This window comes from Oenanthe melanoleuca, chromosome 8 (genome assembly GCF_029582105.1).
Source record: "Oenanthe melanoleuca isolate GR-GAL-2019-014 chromosome 8, OMel1.0, whole genome shotgun sequence".
In the NCBI taxonomy this organism is placed as follows: domain Eukaryota; kingdom Metazoa; phylum Chordata; class Aves; order Passeriformes; family Muscicapidae; genus Oenanthe; species Oenanthe melanoleuca.
Genome location: NC_079342.1, coordinates 1,195,619 through 1,216,484, shown reverse-complemented (window position 1 = coordinate 1,216,484; position 20,866 = coordinate 1,195,619). Strand labels below are relative to the sequence as shown.

The 20,866-nt window shown below is 48.3% G+C and overlaps 1 protein-coding gene across 13 annotated transcripts in view; it reads left to right on the top strand.

Annotated features, from left to right (window-relative positions):
- The window catches only part of SGIP1 (SH3GL interacting endocytic adaptor 1), a 52,284-nt gene that overhangs the window by 8,367 nt on the left and 23,051 nt on the right, over positions 1-20,866 (top strand). For 4 of the 13 annotated variants that reach the window (XM_056498066.1, XM_056498059.1, XM_056498062.1 and 1 more), the window contains exons 2-14: positions 1,758-1,821; positions 5,698-5,722; positions 7,643-7,699; positions 8,110-8,164; positions 9,063-9,238; positions 11,303-11,314; positions 12,461-12,472; positions 12,899-12,923; positions 13,450-13,501; positions 15,078-15,160; positions 16,428-16,520; positions 17,203-17,277; positions 19,484-19,921. In XM_056498066.1, coding sequence (XP_056354041.1) covers positions 1,758-1,821; positions 5,698-5,722; positions 7,643-7,699; positions 8,110-8,164; positions 9,063-9,238; positions 11,303-11,314; positions 12,461-12,472; positions 12,899-12,923; positions 13,450-13,501; positions 15,078-15,160; positions 16,428-16,520; positions 17,203-17,277; positions 19,484-19,921 — 1,167 coding nt within the window. Of the gene's footprint in view, positions 1-1,757; positions 1,822-5,697; positions 5,723-7,086; positions 7,165-7,642; positions 7,700-8,109; positions 8,165-9,062; positions 9,239-11,302; positions 11,315-12,460; positions 12,473-12,898; positions 12,924-13,449; positions 13,502-15,077; positions 15,161-16,427; positions 16,521-17,202; positions 17,278-19,483; positions 19,922-20,866 lie in introns of all 13 variants that reach the window. The other 9 variants (XM_056498067.1, XM_056498063.1, XM_056498065.1 and 6 more) reach the window with 5 other exon arrangements.

Genomic DNA, 20,866 nt, shown 5'->3' with positions numbered 1-20,866 from the left:
GTAAGAATTGGAGTAAGAATTGGAGTAAGAATTGGAGTAAGAATTGGAGTAAGAATTGGAGTAAGAATTGGAGTAAGAATTGGAGTAAGAATTGGAGTAAGAATGTGTGGGAAAGAATTGGAGTAAGAATGTGTGGGAAAGAATTGGAGTAAGAATTGGAGTAAGAATTGGAGTAAGAATTGGAGTAAGAATTGGAGTAAGAATTGGAGTAAGAATTGGAGTAAGAATTGGAGTAAGAATGTGTGGGAAAGAATTGGAGTAAGAATTGGAGTAAGAATTGGAGTAAGAATTGGAGTAAGAATTGGAGTAAGAATGTGTGGGAAAGAATTGGAGTAAGAATTGGAGTAAGAATGTGTGGGAAAGAATTGGAGTAAGAATTGGAGTAAGAATGTGTGGGAAAGAATTGGAGTAAGAATGTGTGGGAAAGAATTGGAGTAAGAATGTGTGGGAAAGAATTGGAGTAAGAATGTGTGGGAAAGAATTGGAGTAAGAATGTGTGGGAAAGAATTGGAGTAAGAATGTGTGGGAAAGAATTGGAGTAAGAATGTGTGGGAAAGAATTGGAGTAAGAATTGGAGTAAGAATTGGAGTAAGAATTGGAGTAAGAATTGGAGTAAGAATTGGAGTAAGAATTGGAGTAAGAATGTGTGGGAAAGAATTGGAGTAAGAATTGGAGTAAGAATGTGTGGGAAAGAATTGGAGTAAGAATGTGTGGGAAAGAATTGGAATAGAACTGGAATAACGTGGAATGGAATTGGAATAAAACTAGTAATAAGAATTGGAGTAGACCTGGAATAAGAATTGGAATAAAAATTAGAATAGGTTGGGATAGAATTGGGATAGAACTGGAATAGTGTGAAATAAAAATTGGAATGGAACTGAAATAATGTGGAATAAAAATTGAAATAAAAATTGGAATAATGTGGAGCTGTTCCAAGCCTGGGGAGGGTTGCAATCATAAAATCCTGGAATTATTTCATTATTTGATTGAATCCAGTCCCAGGCTGGATTTGGACAATTCCAGGAGATGGAAATGAGGAAAGTGAAATATTGATGGTGTGGTAGGGCTCGGGTTACCCCAGAGCTGCAACGTGAGGAGGGCAATAATTAATGAAGGAAATAATTAATAATTAATAATAATTAAGGAAAATTGGCATTGGTGAAATTAATTAAATTGAAATTAAGTTTAGGAAAAAGGAAATATTAAAGTGGGAAAAAAGGAAATATTAAAGTTTGGGAAAAAGGAAATATTAAAGTGGGAAAAAAAAGGAAATATTAAAGTTTGGCGGGGAAAAAAAGGAAATATTAAAGTTTGGGGGGAAAAAGGAAATAATATTAAAGTTTGGGGGGGAAAAAGGAAATAATATTAAAATTGGGGGGGAAAAGGGAAATAATATTAAAGTTTTGGGGAAAAAGGAAATAATATTAAGTTGGGGGGGGAAAAAGGAAATAATATTAAAGTTTGGGGGGAAAAAGGAAATAATATTAAAGTTTGAGGGGGGAAAAAGGAAATAATATTAAAGTTTGGGGGGGAAAGGAAATTAATATTAAAGTTTTGGGAGGAAAAAGGAAATAATATTAAAGTTTGGGGGGAAAAGAACTTTTTTTCAACTTTAAGTTGAATTTTGGGATTTTGGAGCCTTTTTTTTTTCCATCTCATTTATGGATTTCTGGTGAGGGAATGAGGAACCTGTAGGAGGATTGATTTGAGGATTTCTTTAATAATTTCCTTTTTCTTGGTGTTCCTTCCACCCTCAGGATTGAAAAAACGAACCAGGAAAGCCTTTGGGATACGCAGGAAAGAGAAGGACACTGACTCCACGTGAGTGGGATCAGGGGGGTTTTTAAAATTTTGGGGGGTTTTTAAAATTTTGGGTTTTTTTTTTATTTTGAGTTTTTTAATTTTGAGGCTTTTTTTTTTAATTTTGGGGTTTTTTTAATTTGGGTTGTTTTGGTTTTTTTTTAATTTTGTGATTTTTTTAATTTTTTTTTTTTTTTAATTTTGGGGGTTTTTTTTTCAATATTGGTTTTTTTCTTTTTAATTTTAGGGGTTTTTTTTATTTTGGGGTTTTTTTAAATTTTGGGGGGGTTTTAAATTTTTGGCGGGGTTTTAATTTTGGGAGTATTTAAACTTTGGGGTTTTCTTTTAAATTTGGGGTTTTTTTAATTTGGGGTTTTTTTTTAAATTGGGGTTTTTTTTTAAATTTTGGGGTTTTTTAATTTTGGGGGGTTAATTTGATTTTTAATATTTTGGGATTTTTAAAATTTTGGGGGTTTTTGTTTAATGTTTGGGGTTTTTGTTTAATGTTTGGGGTTTTTGTTTAATGTTTGGGGTTTTTGTTTAATGTTTGGGGTTTTTGTTTAATGTTTGGGGTTTTTGTTTAATGTTTGGGGTTTTTGTTTAATGTTTGGGGTTTTTGTTTAATGTTTGGGGTTTTTGTTTAATGTTTGGGGTTTTTGTTTAATGTTTGGGGTTTTTGTTTAATTTTAGGGGATTTTAACTTTGGGGGCTTTTTAATTTTGGAGGTTTTAATTTTTGGGTATTTTCTATTTTGGGGTTTTTTTTCCTGTGCAGGAATTTGGGGCGTTTCAGGCCCAAATTTTTGTTATTTTTGGGTAACAACAAACCCATCCCAGCTGTTCCCCTGCACTCCCAGGATTGCTGCAGAGCTCTCCTGGTGGGGGATTTTTGGGATCGGTGGGAATTTGAGCAGATTCATCCCTGCACAAATCGCTCCTTAGGGATGCAAATTCCATTTCCAGGGATGTTTGGGATGGTTGGTGCAGCACGGGGGTTTTGATCCCAGAAAACATCTGGCGGGGGATTCATCCACATCTGGAATGTGGGGGATGCTGAGGCTGGTCCAGGGAGGGGCTGGAGAATCCCCGAGGGGATGGGAAGGGGCTGGAGAATCCCCGAGGGGATGGGAAGGGGCTGGAGAATCCCTGAGGGGATGGGAAGGGGCTGGAGAATCCCTGAGGGGATGGGAAGGGGCTGGAGAGTCACTGAGGGGATGGGAAGGGGCTGGAGAATCCCTGAGGAGATGGGAAGGGGCTCAGGCTGGAGAAAAGGAGGCTCAGGGGGAATTTCTGGCTCTGCACAACTCCCTGCCAGGAGGGGACACTGGGGGGATTTGGGATCTGGGAACAGCTCAGGCTGGATATTTGGGGAAATTCCTTCCTGGTAAGGGTGTCAGATTCCTGTGGATGTGGCGCTTGGGGACAGGGACAGGCTGGATTTGATCTCAGGGGGTTTTTCCAGCCCAAACCATCCCAGTGTCCCCCATCCGTTCGGATTTTTCCCTGAGCTGTTTTCCTTCCTGCCGGGAGTTGTTGGGATGTTTCCCATGCCAAGGGACCCTGCCCAGGTGGCCCTGGTGGCTTTTCCCGCTGTAAGGAGGAGCGGGACAGCGGGAGCACATCCCAAAAAAAGGGATGTACAGCCCCAAAGTGCCGCCCTGCTGTCCCAGGGGTGGCGGCATCCCCCGCCGAGCTGTGGGACAGGCAGGAGCTCCGGCTGGATAAATTCATCCGGGATTTATCCCGATGGGTGGGAAAGAGGCTCCTTTGCATCTCCTGAGGGAGAATCGCTGGATCCAGCCCCAGTTCCAGCTCGGGGGGGATCCCGGAGCGGGGGAGGTCGCGCAGAGGCCGCGGCGGGGGACGCTGCAATTAAAGAGCAGCGCTGATTGAATTAGCGGAGCGCTGATTAGCGCGGCGGGGGCACGGAGCGGGCACGGCCCCGGAGAGGGGAGGGAGCGGGGGAACGGTGGAAAAGGGAGGGATGGAACGGGAGAAGGGAAGGATGGAGAGGGAGAGATGGAACAGGAGAAGGGAAGGATGGAACAAGGAGAATAGGGAGGAATAAGGAGGGATGGAACGGGAGAAGGGAGCAGGGGAATGGAGGGATAGGGAGGGATGGAATTGGAGAAAGGAGGATGGAGAGGGAGAGAAGGGGCAGGGATGAAACGGGAGAGAAGGGAAGGATGGAACAGAGGAAGATGGGAGGGATGGAATGGTGGAATAGGGAGGGATGGAACGGGAGAAGGAAGGATGGAGAGGGAGGGATGGAACAGGGAGAGAAGGGAAGGATGGAACAAGGAGAATAGGGAGGAATAGGAGGAATAGGGAGGGATGGAATGGGAGAAGGGAGGATGGAGAGGGAGGGATGGAACGGTGGAATAGGAAGGGATGGAACAGGGGGAGAAGGGAGGATGGAATGGTGGAATAGGGAGGGATGGAAGGGGAGAAGGGAGGATGGAGAGGGAGAGATGGAACAAGGAGAATAGGGAGGAATAGGAGGAATAGGGAGGGATGGAATGGGAGAAGGGAGGATGGAGAGGGAGGGATGGAACAGGGGGAGAAGGGAGGGATGGGACGGGAAAGAACGGGTAGGGAGGGATGGAACAGGGGGAGAAGGGAGGATGGAGAAGGAGAAGACGGAGTGATGGAATGGGAGGAGGAAGGGGTGGAATGGAGGGAAGAAGGCAGGGATGGAACAGGAGAAGGAAAAGAGGGAGGGAAGGGAGGGATGGAATGAGAGAAGAGGCAGAGATGGAACGGGAAAAGGAAGGGACAGGGATGGAAAGGAGAAGGAAGGCAGGGAATGGAATGGGAGCAGAGGCAGGGGTGGAAAGGGAGAAGGAAGGGATGGAATGGGAGAAGGAAGGCAGGGATAGAACGGTGGAAAAGGGAGGAATGGAATGGGAGAGAAGGAAGGGATGGAGCGGGAGGGAAGGATGGAACAGGGGGAGAAGGGAGGGATGGAGAGGGAGAAGAGGGAGGGGTGGAACTGGAGAAGGGAGGCAAGGATGGAGCAGAGGAGATGGGGGGGATGGAACAGCAGAAAAGGGAAGCATGGAATAGGAGAAAAGGAAGGGATGGGACAGTGGAAAAGAGGGATGGAATAGGAGAAGGAAAAAGGCCGGGATGGAACAGGAGAAGGAAGGGATGGAGAGGGAGAGGAGGAAGGGATGGAATGGGAGCAAAGGCAGGGATGGAACAGTGGAAAAAGGGATGGAGGGAACAGGAGAAGGGACAGGGAGGGAACGGGAGAAGAGAGGGATGGAACAGAAGAATAGAGAGGGATGGAACGGGAGGAGGAAGGCAGGGATGGAACGGGAGCAGAGGCAGGGACGGAGGGAACAGGAGAGGTGGGACACAGGCAGGGATGGACTGGAAAAGGTGAAGGGGAATTATCCCCAAGGCAGGGCAGGAAATCGGGGATTGCGGGAGGTGCAGGAGCCCGCCTGGATCCCGTGGGCGTTTGCATTCCCTAAATCCCAGCCCAGATCCCAAATCCCAAATCCCATTTGGGGATTATCGTCCCTGGGGAGCCTCAGCAGCTCCCAGCCCGTTCAGGAGAGCCAGGAAATTCCTCCAGATGGGATTTGTGTCTGCAGGATGGGCAGGGAAGGTGCCAGCTGGGCAGCAGGAACACTTCATTTATTTATTATTTATTATTTATTATTTATTATTTATTATTTATTATTTATTATTTATTATTTACTTTATTGACACACCCTCACATTTATCACCTGATAACACCAAAGTAAAAAAAAAAAAAATTCTGTGACTTTTCATGGAGCAGCTGTGCTGATGATGTCATAATTCCAGTTTTGGCTGCTGTGACTTAATTTAAATAACAATTTCCACGAGTTGGCTGGGCACTAACTCCTCCTTTTTCTGTCCTTTCCAGAGGGTCGCCAGACAGGGATGGCATCGTGAGTATCGCCCCTCCCTGCCACCCCCACCAGCATCTGTCAGCAGTTTTCTGTTTAATATAGAAAATAATGGAAAAATATATGGAAAAAAAAGTCAAATCCTATTTTTTTTTAATTAAAATATCGACAGAGGGAGACCTGAGGAGTGCTGTTTCCAGCCTTTATTTTTATTTTCTATATTAACCTGAAAACAAGGAAGTGTTTGTGGTTTGGTTTTTGTTTTTTTTTAGTGGCTGCTGCTTTTATTCCTGGTGTTAGAGCTGGGTAGGAGATGGGCCCCACCTCCTAAATTTAATGTTTGATATCAAAAATATTCTGTGTGCAGGCTGAGCTTTATTTTTTTCAGCAAATCCAGATTTTAGGATTTCACCTCAAAATAAAGATGAGCCCCGTGGGAGGCTCAGCAGGCAGAGCAGTGCTGGGGGATTTAAAAAAAAAAAATTTAGGTTGGATAAATTAATAGAGGACAGGTTTGGGTTGGATAAATTAATAAATAGCAAGTTTAGGTTGGATAAATTAATAAGGAACAGGTTTAGGTTGGATAAAATAATAAAGAGCAAGTTTTGGTTGGATAAATTAATTTATCCATCCTAAATTTGTCCTTTATTAATAAAGGACAGGTTTGGGTTGGATAAATTAATAAATGGCAGGTTCATGTTGCATAAATTAATAAATAATAGGTTTAGATTGGATATATTAATAAATAGCAGGTTCATAATGGATGGATAAATTAATAAAGAACAGGTTTAGGATGGATAAATAAATTAATAAAAAGCAGGTTAAGGATGGATAAATTAATAAAGAACAGGTTTTGGATGGATAAATTAATAAAGAACAGGTTTGGGTTTGGATCTGGAGGAATTTCTCCATGGAAAGGGAGCTCAGGGAGGTTTGGGGATGGGCACAGCTCGGACTGGAGCTTTTTAGATTAATTTAAATTTGTTTTTTAATTAATTTCAGCACCCCCAGGCTGTTCCCTCTCCCTGCAGGAATCCCATGGGCAGCTCTCAGGAGCAAAGGGAGCTCGGGTGGCCCCTCCAAGGATGCAGAAATGCAATTTTTGGGGGATAAAATGAAACTGCTGGAGGTGGTTGAGGCAGAGGGGTTGGAGATGGAGATATTAAATATAATTTTTCATCCTCCAGACCCTTTCCCACGTGATTTTTCCACATAAATTTTGACTGCTGAACAGGAAAAATCCACTTTTAAACCTGGTGGAGCCACAGCTGAGCCTCCCTTTCCTGACAAATCCGCATTCCTTAGCTCCCAAAATTTAGTTTTTGTGCGTTTAAAAAAAAAAAAAAAAAAAAAAAAGGCGAGGAGCAGATTTTTAACCCTTTTTCTGCCGCCCCCACCCCTTGCAGCAGCCCAGCCCTCATCCCAATGATCCAAGTTCCAATAGCAAAGCCGAGGGCACACAGGAAGGAGGAAATAAAAACGGGGTAAGGAAAGCTGAGCCGGGCTCGGGGGCGTGGAAAACAGGGAATCATCCTCGGTTTGGAACGAAAAAAAAATAAAGGCAATTTTGGTTTTTCCGGAGTGCAGGAAAAACCAGCCAGGCTGGTGGAGAAGGGGTTAAAGAGAAATGGGTGGGGGGGAAAAGCAGGAATTCCCTGGAGCAGCATCCAGAATTCCCACTGGAGGTTTTCCCTCCATCCTTGGGCAGGGATGGGGATGTTCCCACTGGGATGAAGCTCAGGAGTGCTGGATTATCCCAAAATTGGCCCAAAACATTTCCTCACCTCTCCCTGAGGAATTTTGGGTGTCCACCTGAGAAATATGCAAAAAAAAAAAAAAAAAAAAAATCCCCAAATCCTTTCCATCTCAGTGGGGGAATTCCAGGGATTCTGGGATTCTGTGGGATTTTGTGGGATGTGCTCCTGCTTCCTCCCTTCCAACCACGGGAATTTTCCTTTCCAGAAGAAAACCAACGGAGCCCCAAATGGATTTTATGCAGAGATCGACTGGGACAGATACGTGAGTGTCCCCTGGAGCTTCCCTGCATCCCGCGGCAATCCCGGGCTCCTCCCACTCTCATTTTGGGATTTTTGGGTGAAATCAGCTCTGTCCAGACACCAATTCCACACCTGCAGGTCAAGCAGAATTCCCAGGAGTGAGGTGGCTCTGGAGAGCTCTGGGCTGGCCCGGGGGGTGTTGTAATTTATCCAGAGAAAATATAACATAAATATATATTTATTATTTATATTAATATTGTTTATAAAATTATAAGCAAGGATTAAAACCTTTCCCTGGTGGAATTTGAGGTGTGTGCAGGACATCCTTTCCCACAGGAGGAAAGAGCTGCTCCAGCTCTCCAGGAACTAATTAATTCCTGATTTTCCTGTTTGTTTGGTTATTTTTTTTTGTTGTTGTTGTTCCCTATCCAGAACTCACCTGAGCTGGATGAGGAGGGATACAGCATCAGACCTGAGGAACCAGGATATATCCTTTGGTTTTGGCTTTGCCTCTTGGGTTGGGTTGGCAGGAGGTTCACAGGCAGGTCACTGGCTCTCTTTATTCCATTATTATTATTTTTATTATTAATTATTATCTATTTCCACCTTTTTATTTTCATTTGGAGCTGGCACTCCACAGGTAAATCTGCATTCCCGAGGGAATTTATATTTGGATGGTTTGTGATTCATGAGGAGTGGGGGAACATCCCGTGGGAGACCAGAATGGTCCTGGAGAAAAGGGGGATCAGGGAGGAATTCCTGGTTTTTGGCAAGCAGGGAGCAGCCAGGGGGGATCTGGGATCTGCTCCCAGGGAATGGGGACAGGAGAGGGAATGGCCTCAAGTGCCAGGGGGGGTTTAGGTTGGATATTTTATTTAAAATCCCTGTGGATGTGACACTGGGGGATGGCTGGACCTGATTATCTCATAGGGCTTTTCCAGCCTGAACAATTCCATGGAATGCAGCCATGGATCCACATCCTGGGCTGGATTTACCCCGGGAACAGCAGCTCCACATTCTTGGGGTGCAGCAGTGACATCCCCAGCTCGGGATTTCCTGCCCTTTATTTGGGGTCAGAGTTCCAGAGGAGGTTTAGGTTGGATTTTTTATTAAAAATCCCTGTGGATGTGACACTGTGGGATATGGGGCAGTGCTGGGGGATGGCTGGACCCGATTTATCCCATTGGGCTTTTCCAGCCTGAACAATTCCATGGCTCCACATCCTGGGCTGGATTTACCCCGGGAACAGCAGCTCCACATTCTTGGGGTGACACCCCCAGCTCGGGATTCCTCTCCCTGTAAAACCCTGTGACCGATTTGGGGTTTCGGTACCCACCAAACCCCCTCTCTTGTAACACCACAAACCTTCCTTGACGGCGCTGCACCCACCAAAGGGAAGCACTTCTACTCCTCCAGCGAGTCGGAGGAGGAGGAGGAGGCGCACAAGAAATTCAACATCAAGATCAAGCCGCTGCAGGCCAAGGACGCGCTGCGCAGCGCGGCCACCGCGGACGAGCTCCGGGCATCCGTGGGCAACATCGCGCTGTCCCCGTCCCCCGTGGTGAGCCCACGCGAGCCCCGGGGCGCCCCAAACCCGGCAGCGCATCGTGTTCCGCTCGGTTCTCTCGGGGTGTTTTAGGGGGGTGGTTTAAGTGGTTTGAAAATTCGCTTTGCGGCTGGTGAAAGGGAGCAGGGTGTGTCGCCCGCTGGTTTTTCTCACCTCTTCTCCTCGTTTATTTTTATTTATTTTTATTTTTTTTTTTTTAATGAGGGAAAAAGAGGGGGGTTTTTTTGATCGTCACCGTTCAGGGTCTTGCCAAGGAATCTGTCTGTGGGGTTTTCTATGGGATTTTAGAGGTTTATTTCTCTCCCTGGATGTGAATCCAAGTTTCTGAGGGTCTTGCCCTGATTCCCAAGCCAAGGAAATCATCTGTGGGGTTTTCCATGGGATTTTAGAGGGTTTATTTCTCTCCCTGAATGTGAATCCAAGTTTCTGAGGGTCTTGCCCTGATTCCCAAGTCAAGGAAATCATCTGTGGGGTTTTCCATGGGATTTTAGAGGTTTATTTCTTTCCCTGGATGTGAATTCAAGTTCCTGGAATGTTCTTCCCATTGAGAGTCTTATCCTGATTCCCAAGCCAAATAATTCAGCTGTAGGATTTTCCATGGGATTTTTGATGGGTGTTTCTTATCCTGGATGTGAATCCAAGTTCCTGAGGGTCTTGCCCTGATTCCCAAGTCAAGGAAATCATCTGTGGGATTTTCCATGGGATTTTTGAGGGTTATTTCTCTCCCTGGATGTGAATCCAAGTTCCTGCAGGGTTCTTCCCATTCAGGGTCTGGCCCTGATTCCCAAGCCAAAGAATCCATCTGTAGGATTTTCCATGGGATTTTTAAGGTGTATTTCTCACCCTGGAGCTGAATCCAGGTTCCTGGAGGAAAAGGTCATTTTCCCTTAGTCCATCCTGCCATAAAAAACATCCCCCTCTGCTTTTCCTAAGGCTCATTAAAAATATTCCAGTTGTCTCCAGCCATGATAAAATTGGATTCTGGGCTTTTAGTGTGGGTTTTTAGTGAGTTCCCAGGCAAAGCTTTCCATGATTTATAAATAAATAACCTGGATCTGAAGTGTCAGTGGCTCTCCAAGCCAAACTGAAATAAAATCCGAGTGTTTTGTTTCTGCTTCCCAAGCAGGGAGTTGCTGTTTGTTGGCATTTCAGGAGTAGGAATGGCAGCTGGATGCTTTGGGAAGCACCAAAAAAAAAAAAAAAAAATAAAAAATAAAAAAAAGGGGGAAAGCCTGACCTCGAAATGAGCAATTTAATAATGATAGTAGTAAGAATGGTATTAGGAAAACCAAGTTTTTGTGGGATGTGCATTTTACCAAATGTGATTTTTGTCTTTTCTTTTCTGGGGCGTTTTCCTGCTGGAGTTGGGGGGTGGGGGCAGGAACTGGGATGGGATTGGGGACAGGAACTGGGTTGGGATGGGGGCAGGAATTGGGATGGGATTGGGGGCAGGAATGGGATTGGGACAGGAATTCCAGCTTGTCCTGGGCTCTGCCAAACCAGCCTCAAAGCTCTGCTGGGAGATGATAAATCCCATGGATTGGGCTGGGCTGGAGCAAAAATCCCACAGATTGGGCTGGGAGGGAGATCATAAATCCCATTAATTGGGTTGGGATGGAGCAAAAATCCCATGGATTTAGCTGGGATGGAGCTCATAAATCCCATGGATTGGGCTGGGATGGAGATCATAAATCCCATCCCATTCCACACCTCCCTGGGAATGGCCCTTGTGTTTTACCAATGGAATTCTCTCCCTAAAATGCCTATAAATATATAAAATAAAACTTTTATATTTCCCAATGTTCCCTCTCCCACTGGAGACTTGCTCCTGTCCCTCTGCTTTGTCTTTAACCTGACACAAATCTTCTATTCCTCTTTATAAAAAAAAAATCTCTCACCTTCTCACTCTCTTTCTCTTTTTTTGTTTGTTTTGTTTTGTGGTTTTTGGTTTTTTTCTTTTTTTTTTTTTTTTGTTTGTTTGTTTGTTTGTTTGTTTGTTTGTTTGTTTTTTGGGGTTTTTTTTGTTTTGTTTTTTATTTTCTCTCTGCCTTCTTTTAGAGGAAAAGCCCGGTAAGAAATGCGATTTTTATCTCCTGGAATCATTTTAACCCAGCCTTGTGTGCTCTTGCCCCGCCCCTAGAGCTGAAACGCCAACAGCAAATCCCAAACCTGCCCCTCTGGGGCGGAATAAATTCCCTTTTTGGCTGCTCAGAGCATTTGGGATGTGCAGGAGCAGAGCTGGGGGGACCCAGGGCGGGACAAGGAGCGGATCCCACAGGAAGGAGGGGGCAGGAAAGGGGTTTGTGCCGGGGATCCCCCGTTTCCCAGGATTTGGGGCTCTCCTGGATCTGTAGGGTTTGTGCCGGGGATCCCCCGTTTCCCAGGATTTGGGGCTCTCCCGTTTCCCAGGATTTGGGGCTCTCCTGGATCTGTGGGGTTTGTGCCGGGGATCCCCATTTCCCAGGATTTGGGGCACTCCCGGGATCCCCCGTTTCCCGGGATTTGGGGATCCCCCGTTTCCCAGGATTTGGGGATCCCCCGTTTCCCAGGATTTGGGGCTCTCTTAGATCTGTGGGGTTTGTGCCGGGGATCCCCCGTTTCCCAGGATTTGGGGCTCTCCCGGGAGCTGTGGGGTTTGTGGCGGGGATCCCCCATTTCCCAGGATTTGGGGCTCTCCCGTTTCCCAGGATTTGGGGCTCTCCTGGATCTGTGGGGTTTGTGCCGGGGATCCCCATTTCCCAGGATTTGGGGCACTCCCGGGATCCCCCGTTTCCCAGGATTTGGGGCTCTCCTGGATCTGTGGGGTTTGTGGCGGGGATCCCCCGTTTCCCAGGATTTGGGGCTCTCCCGGGATCCCCCGTTTCCCAGGATTTGGGGCTCTCTCAGAGCTGTAGGGTTTGTGCTGGGGATCCCCCGTTTCCCAGGATTTGGGGCACTCCCGGGATCCCGGAGCTGTGGGGTTTGTGCTGTGGGGTTTGTGGCGGGGCTCCCCCGTTTCCCAGGATTTGGGGCTGTCCCGGGCTCCCCCGTTTCCCAGGATTTGGGGCTCCCCCGTTTCCCAGGATTTGGGGCTCCCCCGTTTCCCAGGATTTGGGGCTCTCCCGGGATCCCCCGTTTCCCAGGATCTGGGGCTCTCCCGGAGCTGTGGGGTTTTGGGGTGCTGACCTGTCACTCTCTGACCAGGTGTCTCTTCTCTCCCCTTCTCGCTGACCCCAGCGGCGCAGCCCGGTAAGGAACGGGATGGGAATAACGGGAACGGGGTTGGGGAATAACGGGAACGGGGTTGGGGTTGGGGACTGGGGAATAATGGGGATGGGGAATAATGGGATTGGGAAAGGGAATGGGGTCTGGGATTGGGACTGGGCTCTGGGAACGGGCTTTGGGATTAGGCTTGGGGAAGAGGATTGGGAATGGGATTGGGGAATAGGGTCTGGGATTGGGGAATCTGCTCTGGTATTGGGAATGGGGACTGGGAATGGGATTGGGGGACGGTTTTTTTTCCTGTGGGTTTTTTTTTTTTTTTTTTTTTTTGTGGGGTTTTTTTCTGTGGGGTTTTCTGCTCCCTGGGGCCCAGGAAATGTCCCCTCCTGCCACCTCAGCTGGGGTGACAGCTGCCCTGACCAATCACTTTTATCCCTTTGTTTCTCCTTGCAGGGGACGATTAAAAGGAATTTATCCAGTAAGTAAAAAAAAAAAAAAAAAACCAAAATACACTCCCTGCATGATGATGATTTTTTGGGATATTCCTGACCCTGTCCTGTCTGTGCTGTGGGGTCAGGGGATATTTTGGGATATTTTGGGATATTCCTGACCCTGTACTATGGGATCAGGGGATATTTTGGGATTCCTGACCCTGTGCTGTGGGGTCAGGGGATGTTTTGGGATATTTTGGGATATTCCTGACCCCGTGCTATGGGGTCAGGGGATTTTTTGGGATATTTTGGGATTTTCCTGACCCTGCCCTGTCTGTGCTATGGGGTCAGGGGATATTTTGGGATATTTTGGGATATTTTGGGATATTTTGGGATATTTTGGGGGATATTTTGGGATATTTTGGGATATTTTGGGATATTTTGGGATATATTTTGGGATATTTTGGGATATTCCTGACCCTGCCCTGTCTGTGCTGTGGGATCAGGGGATATTTTGGGATATTTTGGGATTTTTTGGGCTGCTCCTGACCCTGCCCTGTCTGTGCTGCCCAGGTGAGGAGATCTCCCGGCCCCGGCGCTCCACGCCCACCCCAGACCCCGCCAGGTCAGTGCCGAGCCCGGGGAAATTCCCGAGGCTGCTCCTCCCACCGCGAGCTGGGAATTCCCATAAACGGGATTTTGGGAAGGAATTATTCCCCGGGATGGGGGAGGAATTCCCGCTGGGGTGTCCCAGACCAGGCTAAAATCCGTGAAAATCCCAAAGTTTGCGGGAAAAGCAGCAGGAAAAAAATCCAGGGGAAATTCAGCCTAAAAAAATCGCTCTAAATAACATTAAAATCCCCCAGAAATTGAAAAATAAATGGCCAGAAAAATCTCACAACATCTGCACTAAAAAAAATAAAAAATGGCCCCAAAATCCAGTGAGATTCCAGGAATTTCTGAGGGAAAACTGGGGAAGTGAGTGGGCAAAATATCTGGAGGAAATAGGACTTAAAATGGCACAAAAAGGCTGAAAATCACAAGAAAAAATGGCCCAAAAATTCCTGAAATCCACACTAAGACACCTAAACTCTGCCAAAATTCCAAGGATTGCTGGGAAAAATCCAGGGAAAATTCAGCCTAATAAATTCACACTAAGAGATGCAAAAATCAATATGAAAATGGCCAGAAATAGTCCTAAAATCGACACTTAAACAGCCCAAACCAGTCAGAATTCCAGGTATTATTGGGAAAAACATCAGGAAAAATCCAGGAGAAATTCAGCCTTAACAACCCAGGAAAATCCTGAAAAATTCTCACTGAGAAACACAAAAATCCACAAGAAATTGCACCAAAAATAGCCAGAAAAGTTCCTAAAATCTGCCCTAAAAACCCAAACACGGCCCCAAAATCCAGTGAGAGTCCAGAGATTTTTGAGGAAAAAACTGGAAAATTGTGTGGGGAAATTTCTGGAGGAAATGAGAGTTAAAATGGCCAAACCCCTTTAAAATAGCACAAAAAATGACCCCAAAAAGTCCTATAATAAATATAATTTAAATAAAGATATAAAAATAATTCTCAAATAATTACTTTATAAATCCTTTCCCATGAAGTTTTTACTGACCCTAAAGCAGCACAGCTGTCTTTCCTTTTTTTTTTTTTTTGTTTTGTTTGGGGTTTTTTTTTTGTTTGTTTGTTTGGTTGGTTGGTTTTTTGGGGGGGGTTTTTTTGGGGTTTTTTTGGGTTTTTTTTTTATTTTTGTTCTTGTTTTTTGTTTTGGTTTGGTGTTTTTTTTTTTTTTTTTGTTTTAGTTTTTTTGTTGTTGTTTTTTTTGTTTTTATTGGTTTGTTTGTTTTGGTTTTTTTTGTTTTGTTTTATTTTGTTTTATTTTTGTTCTTGTTTTTGTTTTGGTTTGGTTTTTTTTGGTTTTTTTTTGTTTTAGTTTTTTTGTTGTTGTTTTTTTTGTTTTTTCTGTTTTTATTGTTTTTTATTTTTGGTGGGGTGTTTTTGTTTTTGTTTTTGTTTTTGTTTTTGTTTTTGTTTTTGTTTTTGTTTTTGTTTTTGTTTTTGTTTTTGTTTTTGTTTTTGTTTTTGTTTTTGTTTTTGTTTTTGTTTTGTTTTCCCCATTTGGAATCCCGTGCTTGGCCGGCTCCTCCTGGCTGTGGGACACAAAATAAACTGGAAATGTTGAATTTTCGCAGGAGGGCGGGGCAGGACCCCGCAGCGCTGGCCCCGCTCTTCGGGCCCCCCCTGGAGTCCGCACTGGGGGAGCAGAAACTGGAGGGTGAGTCTGGGGGAGGGGGCTGGGGGCGGGGGGAGGGGTTTGGGACATGGGGAGAGGGTTTGGGATGTGGGGAGGGGGTTTGGGGACGTGGGGAGGGGGTTTGGGGACACGGGAGGGTGAGTCTGGGGAGGGGGAGGGGGGCTTGGGGACGGGATGGGTGAATTTAGGGCTGGGGAAAAGGATTTGGGACACGGGGAGGTGGTTTGGGGGGATGGAGGGGTTTGGGGACAGGGCAAGGGAGTTTAGGGACATAGGGAGGGGATTTGGGGACATGGGGAGGGGGTTTGGGGCTGGGGAGGGGGTTTGGGGTGAAGGAGTTTGGGGACCTGGGAAGGAGTTTGGGGACAGGATGAGTTTGGGGCCGTGGCAAGTGAATTTGGGGACGTGGGGAGGGGGTTTGGGACATGGGGAGAGGGTTTGGGATATGGGGAGGGGGTTTGGGGTGAAGGAGTTTGGGGACCTGGGAAGGAGTTTGGGGACAGGATGAATTTGGGGCCATGGCAAGTGAGTTTGGGGACAGGACAAGTGAGTTTGGGGACCTGGTGAGTTGGGGCTGGGGGATGAGTTTGGGGACCTGAGAGGGAGTTTGGGGTCATGGCAAGTGAATTTGGGGACAGGGTAAGTGAATTTAGGGATCTGGTGAGGGAGTTTGGGGACCTGGTGAGTGACTTTGGGATCATGATGAGTGAATTTGGGGACCTGGTGAGTGACTTTGGGGCCCTGGGGAGTGAGTTTGGGGTCAGGGTGAGTTTGGGGTCAGGGTGATGGAGTTTGGGGCCCTGGAAAGGGAATTTGGGGACAGGGCAGGGGACTTTGGGGCCATGGTGAGTTTGGGGCTGGGGTGGAGGATTTGGGGACAGGGTGAGTGAATCCAGGGACCTTATTTTTCATTTTCCTACCTGATGGGTTTGGGTTTTGGTTTTTTTGGGTTTTTTTGTTTTTTTTTTTTTTTTTGCATCTCCTAAAATTCCAAACCACTTTTGTCATCAGTGCAATGTTTTCCTTCCCATAATTTGATTTCTCAGAGTCCACCCCTGGCATTGTTTTATTTGTCAAGCAGCATAAATGTCAAACTAATTGAGTGTCCTGCTTCAAAATCAGACAGGATTTTAATTACCCACCATTGCATGTCTTTAATTAATGAGGTTTCTGTCACTGTCTGGGCCCTCTTTTCCCACAGTCTGTCTCTCATCCAATTGTTTGGGTGTTTGGAAGAAAAAAATTTGGGTTTTTCATTGTTTTCAAATGTTTCTTTTTGATTTTTCAGCTGCTCTGGACCAGCCTGAGATATGGGGGTCAGTCCAGCCCATCAACACAAACCTCGAGTCCCCAAAACTTCCAAGACCTTTTCCAACTGGAAGTAAGTGAGATAAAAATAAATTAATATCTCCAGACATCAAAGATCTGAGTTTTCCCCATCCAGCCCGTGCAGTTCTATAATATTTTAAATTAAAGGGGTTTTTTTTCCCCTTTGTTTGACTTGGGTTCCAGCGCTGTGGGGTGGAGGGATGGGATGGATTCCCTGCTTGGAAAACTTGGCTGGAAAAGTTGGGAGCGCCGGTTTTTCCAGGAAAACATCGGGAAGAGCAGCACAGCCCCGAATCCCCGAGGTTTTTTTTTGTGTTTTTTTTTTTTTTTTTTTTTTATTGCAGCTTTCCCTGTGCCTGGGGCAGCTGGGGAACCATTTCTGGTTAATTAGCCGCTCTTAATTACCCCAAACAAATTCAAATCCCGGATCCACGTGGGATGGGCAGGGGAGAAAGGTGGAGACGGCAGAATTTAATTAAAATGCTAATTGAGGGGGGTGAAGTTTGAAACAGCAAATTAAAATAAATTAAATAAATAAAAAAGGGGGTGGGGGAAATCCCAAAAAAAGGAAGAAAAATAGGGATGGATGGATGGGATATTGGGAATTAATCCCTCCATGGGATGGGATTCCGGACGCCTCATCCCTGCCCGATATTCCAAGCGATGTCCCGCCCTCCCCGCCGCCCTCCAGCTGAATTTTCCCAAATTTTCCCTCCCCTCCCGCTCTGTTGCAGCCCCCCCGCCGCTGCCCCCGAAGAACGTCCCGGCCACGCCGCCGCGCACCGGCTCGCCCCTGCCGCTGGCCACCGGTAACCGGGGAGAGGGGACAGACCGGGGACACAGCCCTGGGGACAGACCGGGGACACAGCCCGGGGAGAGGGGACAGGACCCATTCCTGGATCTGGGAGGGATAAATCCCATCCCCGACTCTGGGAGAGAAAAAAAATCTCATCCCCAGCTCTGGAGGGAAAAAAATCCCATTCCCGGCTCTTGGGGAGGGATAAATCCCATTCCCGGCTCTTGGGGAGGGATAAATCCCATTCCTGGCTCTTGGGGAGGGATAAATCCCATTCCTGGCTCTTGGGGAGGGATAAATCCCATTCCTGGATCTGGGAGGGATAAATCCCATTCCCAGCTTTTGGGGGAGGGATAAATCCCATTCCCAGCTCTGGGGAGACCCTGGAGGGGACAGGTCCCAATCCCAGCCCTGGGGTGGCACTGGGGATGGGATAAGTCCCATTGCCAGCTGTGGGGTGGCTCTGGGAGGGAAAAAATCCCATTCCCAGCTCTGGGAGGGGAAAAAATCCCATTCCCAGCTCTGGGAGGGGAAAAAATCCCATTCCCAGTCCTGGAGGGGAAAAATCCCATCCCCAGCCCTGTGGTGGCACTGGAGGGGACAGGTCCCCATGGCTGCATTTTGGGCACAGATTTGGTCCCTGTGCATCCTCTTCCCTCGGAATTCAGAGAATTCCAGGCTGGGCTGGGCTGGCAGGAGTTTCCATCCCATCCAGCTCCCTGTGCCATGAGCAGGGACACCTCCCACTGTCCCAGGCTGCTCCAAACCCCAGCCTGGCCTGGGGCACTGCCAGGGGCAGCCACAGCTTTGTGGGTTCCAGTGGATGCTGCCTTAGCAGCAGCACAAATATTTATTTTTTTTTTGGCTGCCAAGTTGGTCTCACCCCGGTGAAATGAATGTTCTTTACACCATCCCTGCCTTTGGGTCAGTCAGTCTGGGATTTGCAGGATTAGCCTTGATATCCTGCTGAAAACTGGGATAAATTCCCAACTCCAGAGCCCTGTGCTGAGGAAATAACAAATTCCTGCTGCAGGGTGGGAAGAGCCCGGGGCAGGGAAGGGAAATGGGCTGGGAATGAAGGAAAACCCGAGGGCAGGGATGGAAAATACCCTGAGGGCATCAGGTGCTTCCAGGAATATAATTCATGGTGCTGGCTGATGGAAAACAGGGTTTGAGCAGGGAGGGAACTCGGGGGTGGAGCTCCTCGGCCACCAAGGGCTCCCCTGCTCTGTCCATCCCCATCTCATCTGTGCTCCCACACCCCGAAATTCCTGCTCCAGGGAGCAGCAGGGTGTCCCTGTCCATCCATCCATCCATCCATCCATCCATCCATCCATCCATCCATCACCTGCTGTGCCTCGTGTATCTGCCGAGCTGAGCTCTGCTCTTGTCTGGTTTAGCAAATTCCTCTCTTATCCCCTGCCCTAAATGTGGAGCCGTGGATGGATCCCCAAAACAGAGGAGCAGGGATGGGGTGATGCTGCCCTGAGGATCCCAGAGGGCATTTGGGGTTAGGATCTCCCTTCCCTGGATGTGAAACGCTTGGCTGATGGATCTGTGCTGGTGCTGGAGCCAGAACTGTGGTTCTGGGAGTGCTGGTGTGTGGTGGCTCAGTGAGCAGAGCCCCAAAATCCTGATCTGTGCCCCAAAATCCTGATCTGTGCCCCAAAATCCCGACCTGTTCTTGCTTCTGGCTGGAATCCATTCCCTGTGGCTGGAATCCACTCCCCATGTGCATCTGTGCTGCATGCCCAGACTCCAGCAGTGTCCAACCAGCATGTCTAAATATATATATATATTTATATTTATATATATTTATACCTGAGTGTTTATAAATATATATACAGAGAGAGTGGGGCGTGCCAGAGTGCTGAGCGCACCCCTTTGATCTCTGCTAGTAGTAATCTGATAACTCAGAGCTGCTGATGAGGACGTGGTGTGGTTTAGAGGACAGGACAAGGCTGGGAATTCGGGGGAAATTTGGGATTCTCTGCTGTGAGTGCCGGCTCGTGCCGCGTGCTCCCTCCTCCAGCCCTCGGATCCCGCGGGATTCATCCCACGTCGCACCCGGCCGCGGTGGAAACGTTCTTGCCCATGAATTATATCAATACAAATAAGAGAAGGCTGTTTGCGAGCCTCTCCCGTAGAAGTAGAGCCCGTAGAGAGTAGCGCAGCCCTGTGCTAATGCTCGCTGTAAAATAAACCTCCTCTGACCGCAGGAGGGGACCAGGCAGCAGCAGAGCCCAAACGGGACAAACTCCCGTCCATCAATGACTTGGACAGCATTTTTGGCCCCGTGCCGTCCCCTAAATCTGCTGCTGCCACGGCGGAAGACAAGTGGGTCAATTTTTCCGATCAATCCCCGGAAAACGCTGCTCCGGAGTTGTCGCCCCGGGACAAGGCGCCGTCGCCGCCGGTGGCCGCGGGTAGCCCGGCCGAGCATCCCCGCCCGCTGCCCTCGCCGCTGCAGCTGCAAGACGCTCCCAAGAAGCTCCCCGAGCATCCTCAGCTTAAGGAGGATCCCGCCGAACCCGCCGCATCCTCCCCCAAAGATTTCGGGGCGGCCCAAAGAGCCACCCCGCCGCCCCCTCCGCCGCCCACCTACCGCGCCGTGGTGTCGTCCCCCGGACCGGGCGGAGGCACGGGAAGCGCCAGCGGTACGTGCTGTGAGCTCGGGGGTGTTCGGGGGTCCCCCCAGCCCGTGCCGTGCTGCCCCGGTGTGTGCTGCCCCCGCCGTGCGCCCCCCGAAGCTCGCAAAGCTCGCCCCGAAACGGGGCGCGGGGCTCTCGCTGTGGTTGGTGTTGCTGTAGTTCTGTCGGGATAGGGGTTGTAGCGGATTGAGCGAGCCTCAGGTCCAGGGTTTTGTTTTGTTTTGTTTCTTTTTTGGGGATTTTTTTTGTTTGTTTAGGTTTTTTTTATCACATCCTCCCACCCCGGTAATTCACGGGTGTGGATGTGCTCGGTTCTTTCCCGGCTCTGGGGATGGGGAGATGCGCTCCAGGGTGAGGCTGCTGCCTCTGCCTGCCTTCAGCTGCTTAATTATAAATGTTCATTAAGGCAAACGAGCCGGGGGAGGCTCGGGTTGCTCACACTCCTCGCTGGAGCAGCTGCAGCCCGAGCCTGGCCCCAGCTCGGCCCCATCCTGCATCCCGGGGGTGATTTTGGAGGGGATCTCGGTGGTGGGGTGGGTGTGCAGCCCCCCAGCTCCGTGTCCAGCCCTGCCACCTCCCCCTGGGAGCTTGGGGTTTGTGTCGCTGCCGGGGTTTGTGTCGCTGCCGGGGTTTGTGTCGCTGCCGGGGTTTGTGTCGCTGCCGGGGTTTGTCGCCTCCAGGAGGGTCCCCTGCGTGTGGCTGGCGCTGCGAGTGTGGCTTTGCTTCAGTGCTGGTGGCTTTTCTGTGCTGGCTCGGGGGGTGGGAGGGGTCCCTGTGGGGGCTGCGGTGTCCAGCTGGAGCTGGGATCTCCAGGATTCCTCCTGCCCTGCTCCCTCCCGGCTGAGCGCGGGGTGGAGCCGGGCCAGGGGCTCCCAGGTGGGGAGGGATGGATGGAGAAGCTCAGCCCGTCCCAGAGGATCCACATCCCTTCTGCAGGAGCTGCTCCAGCCT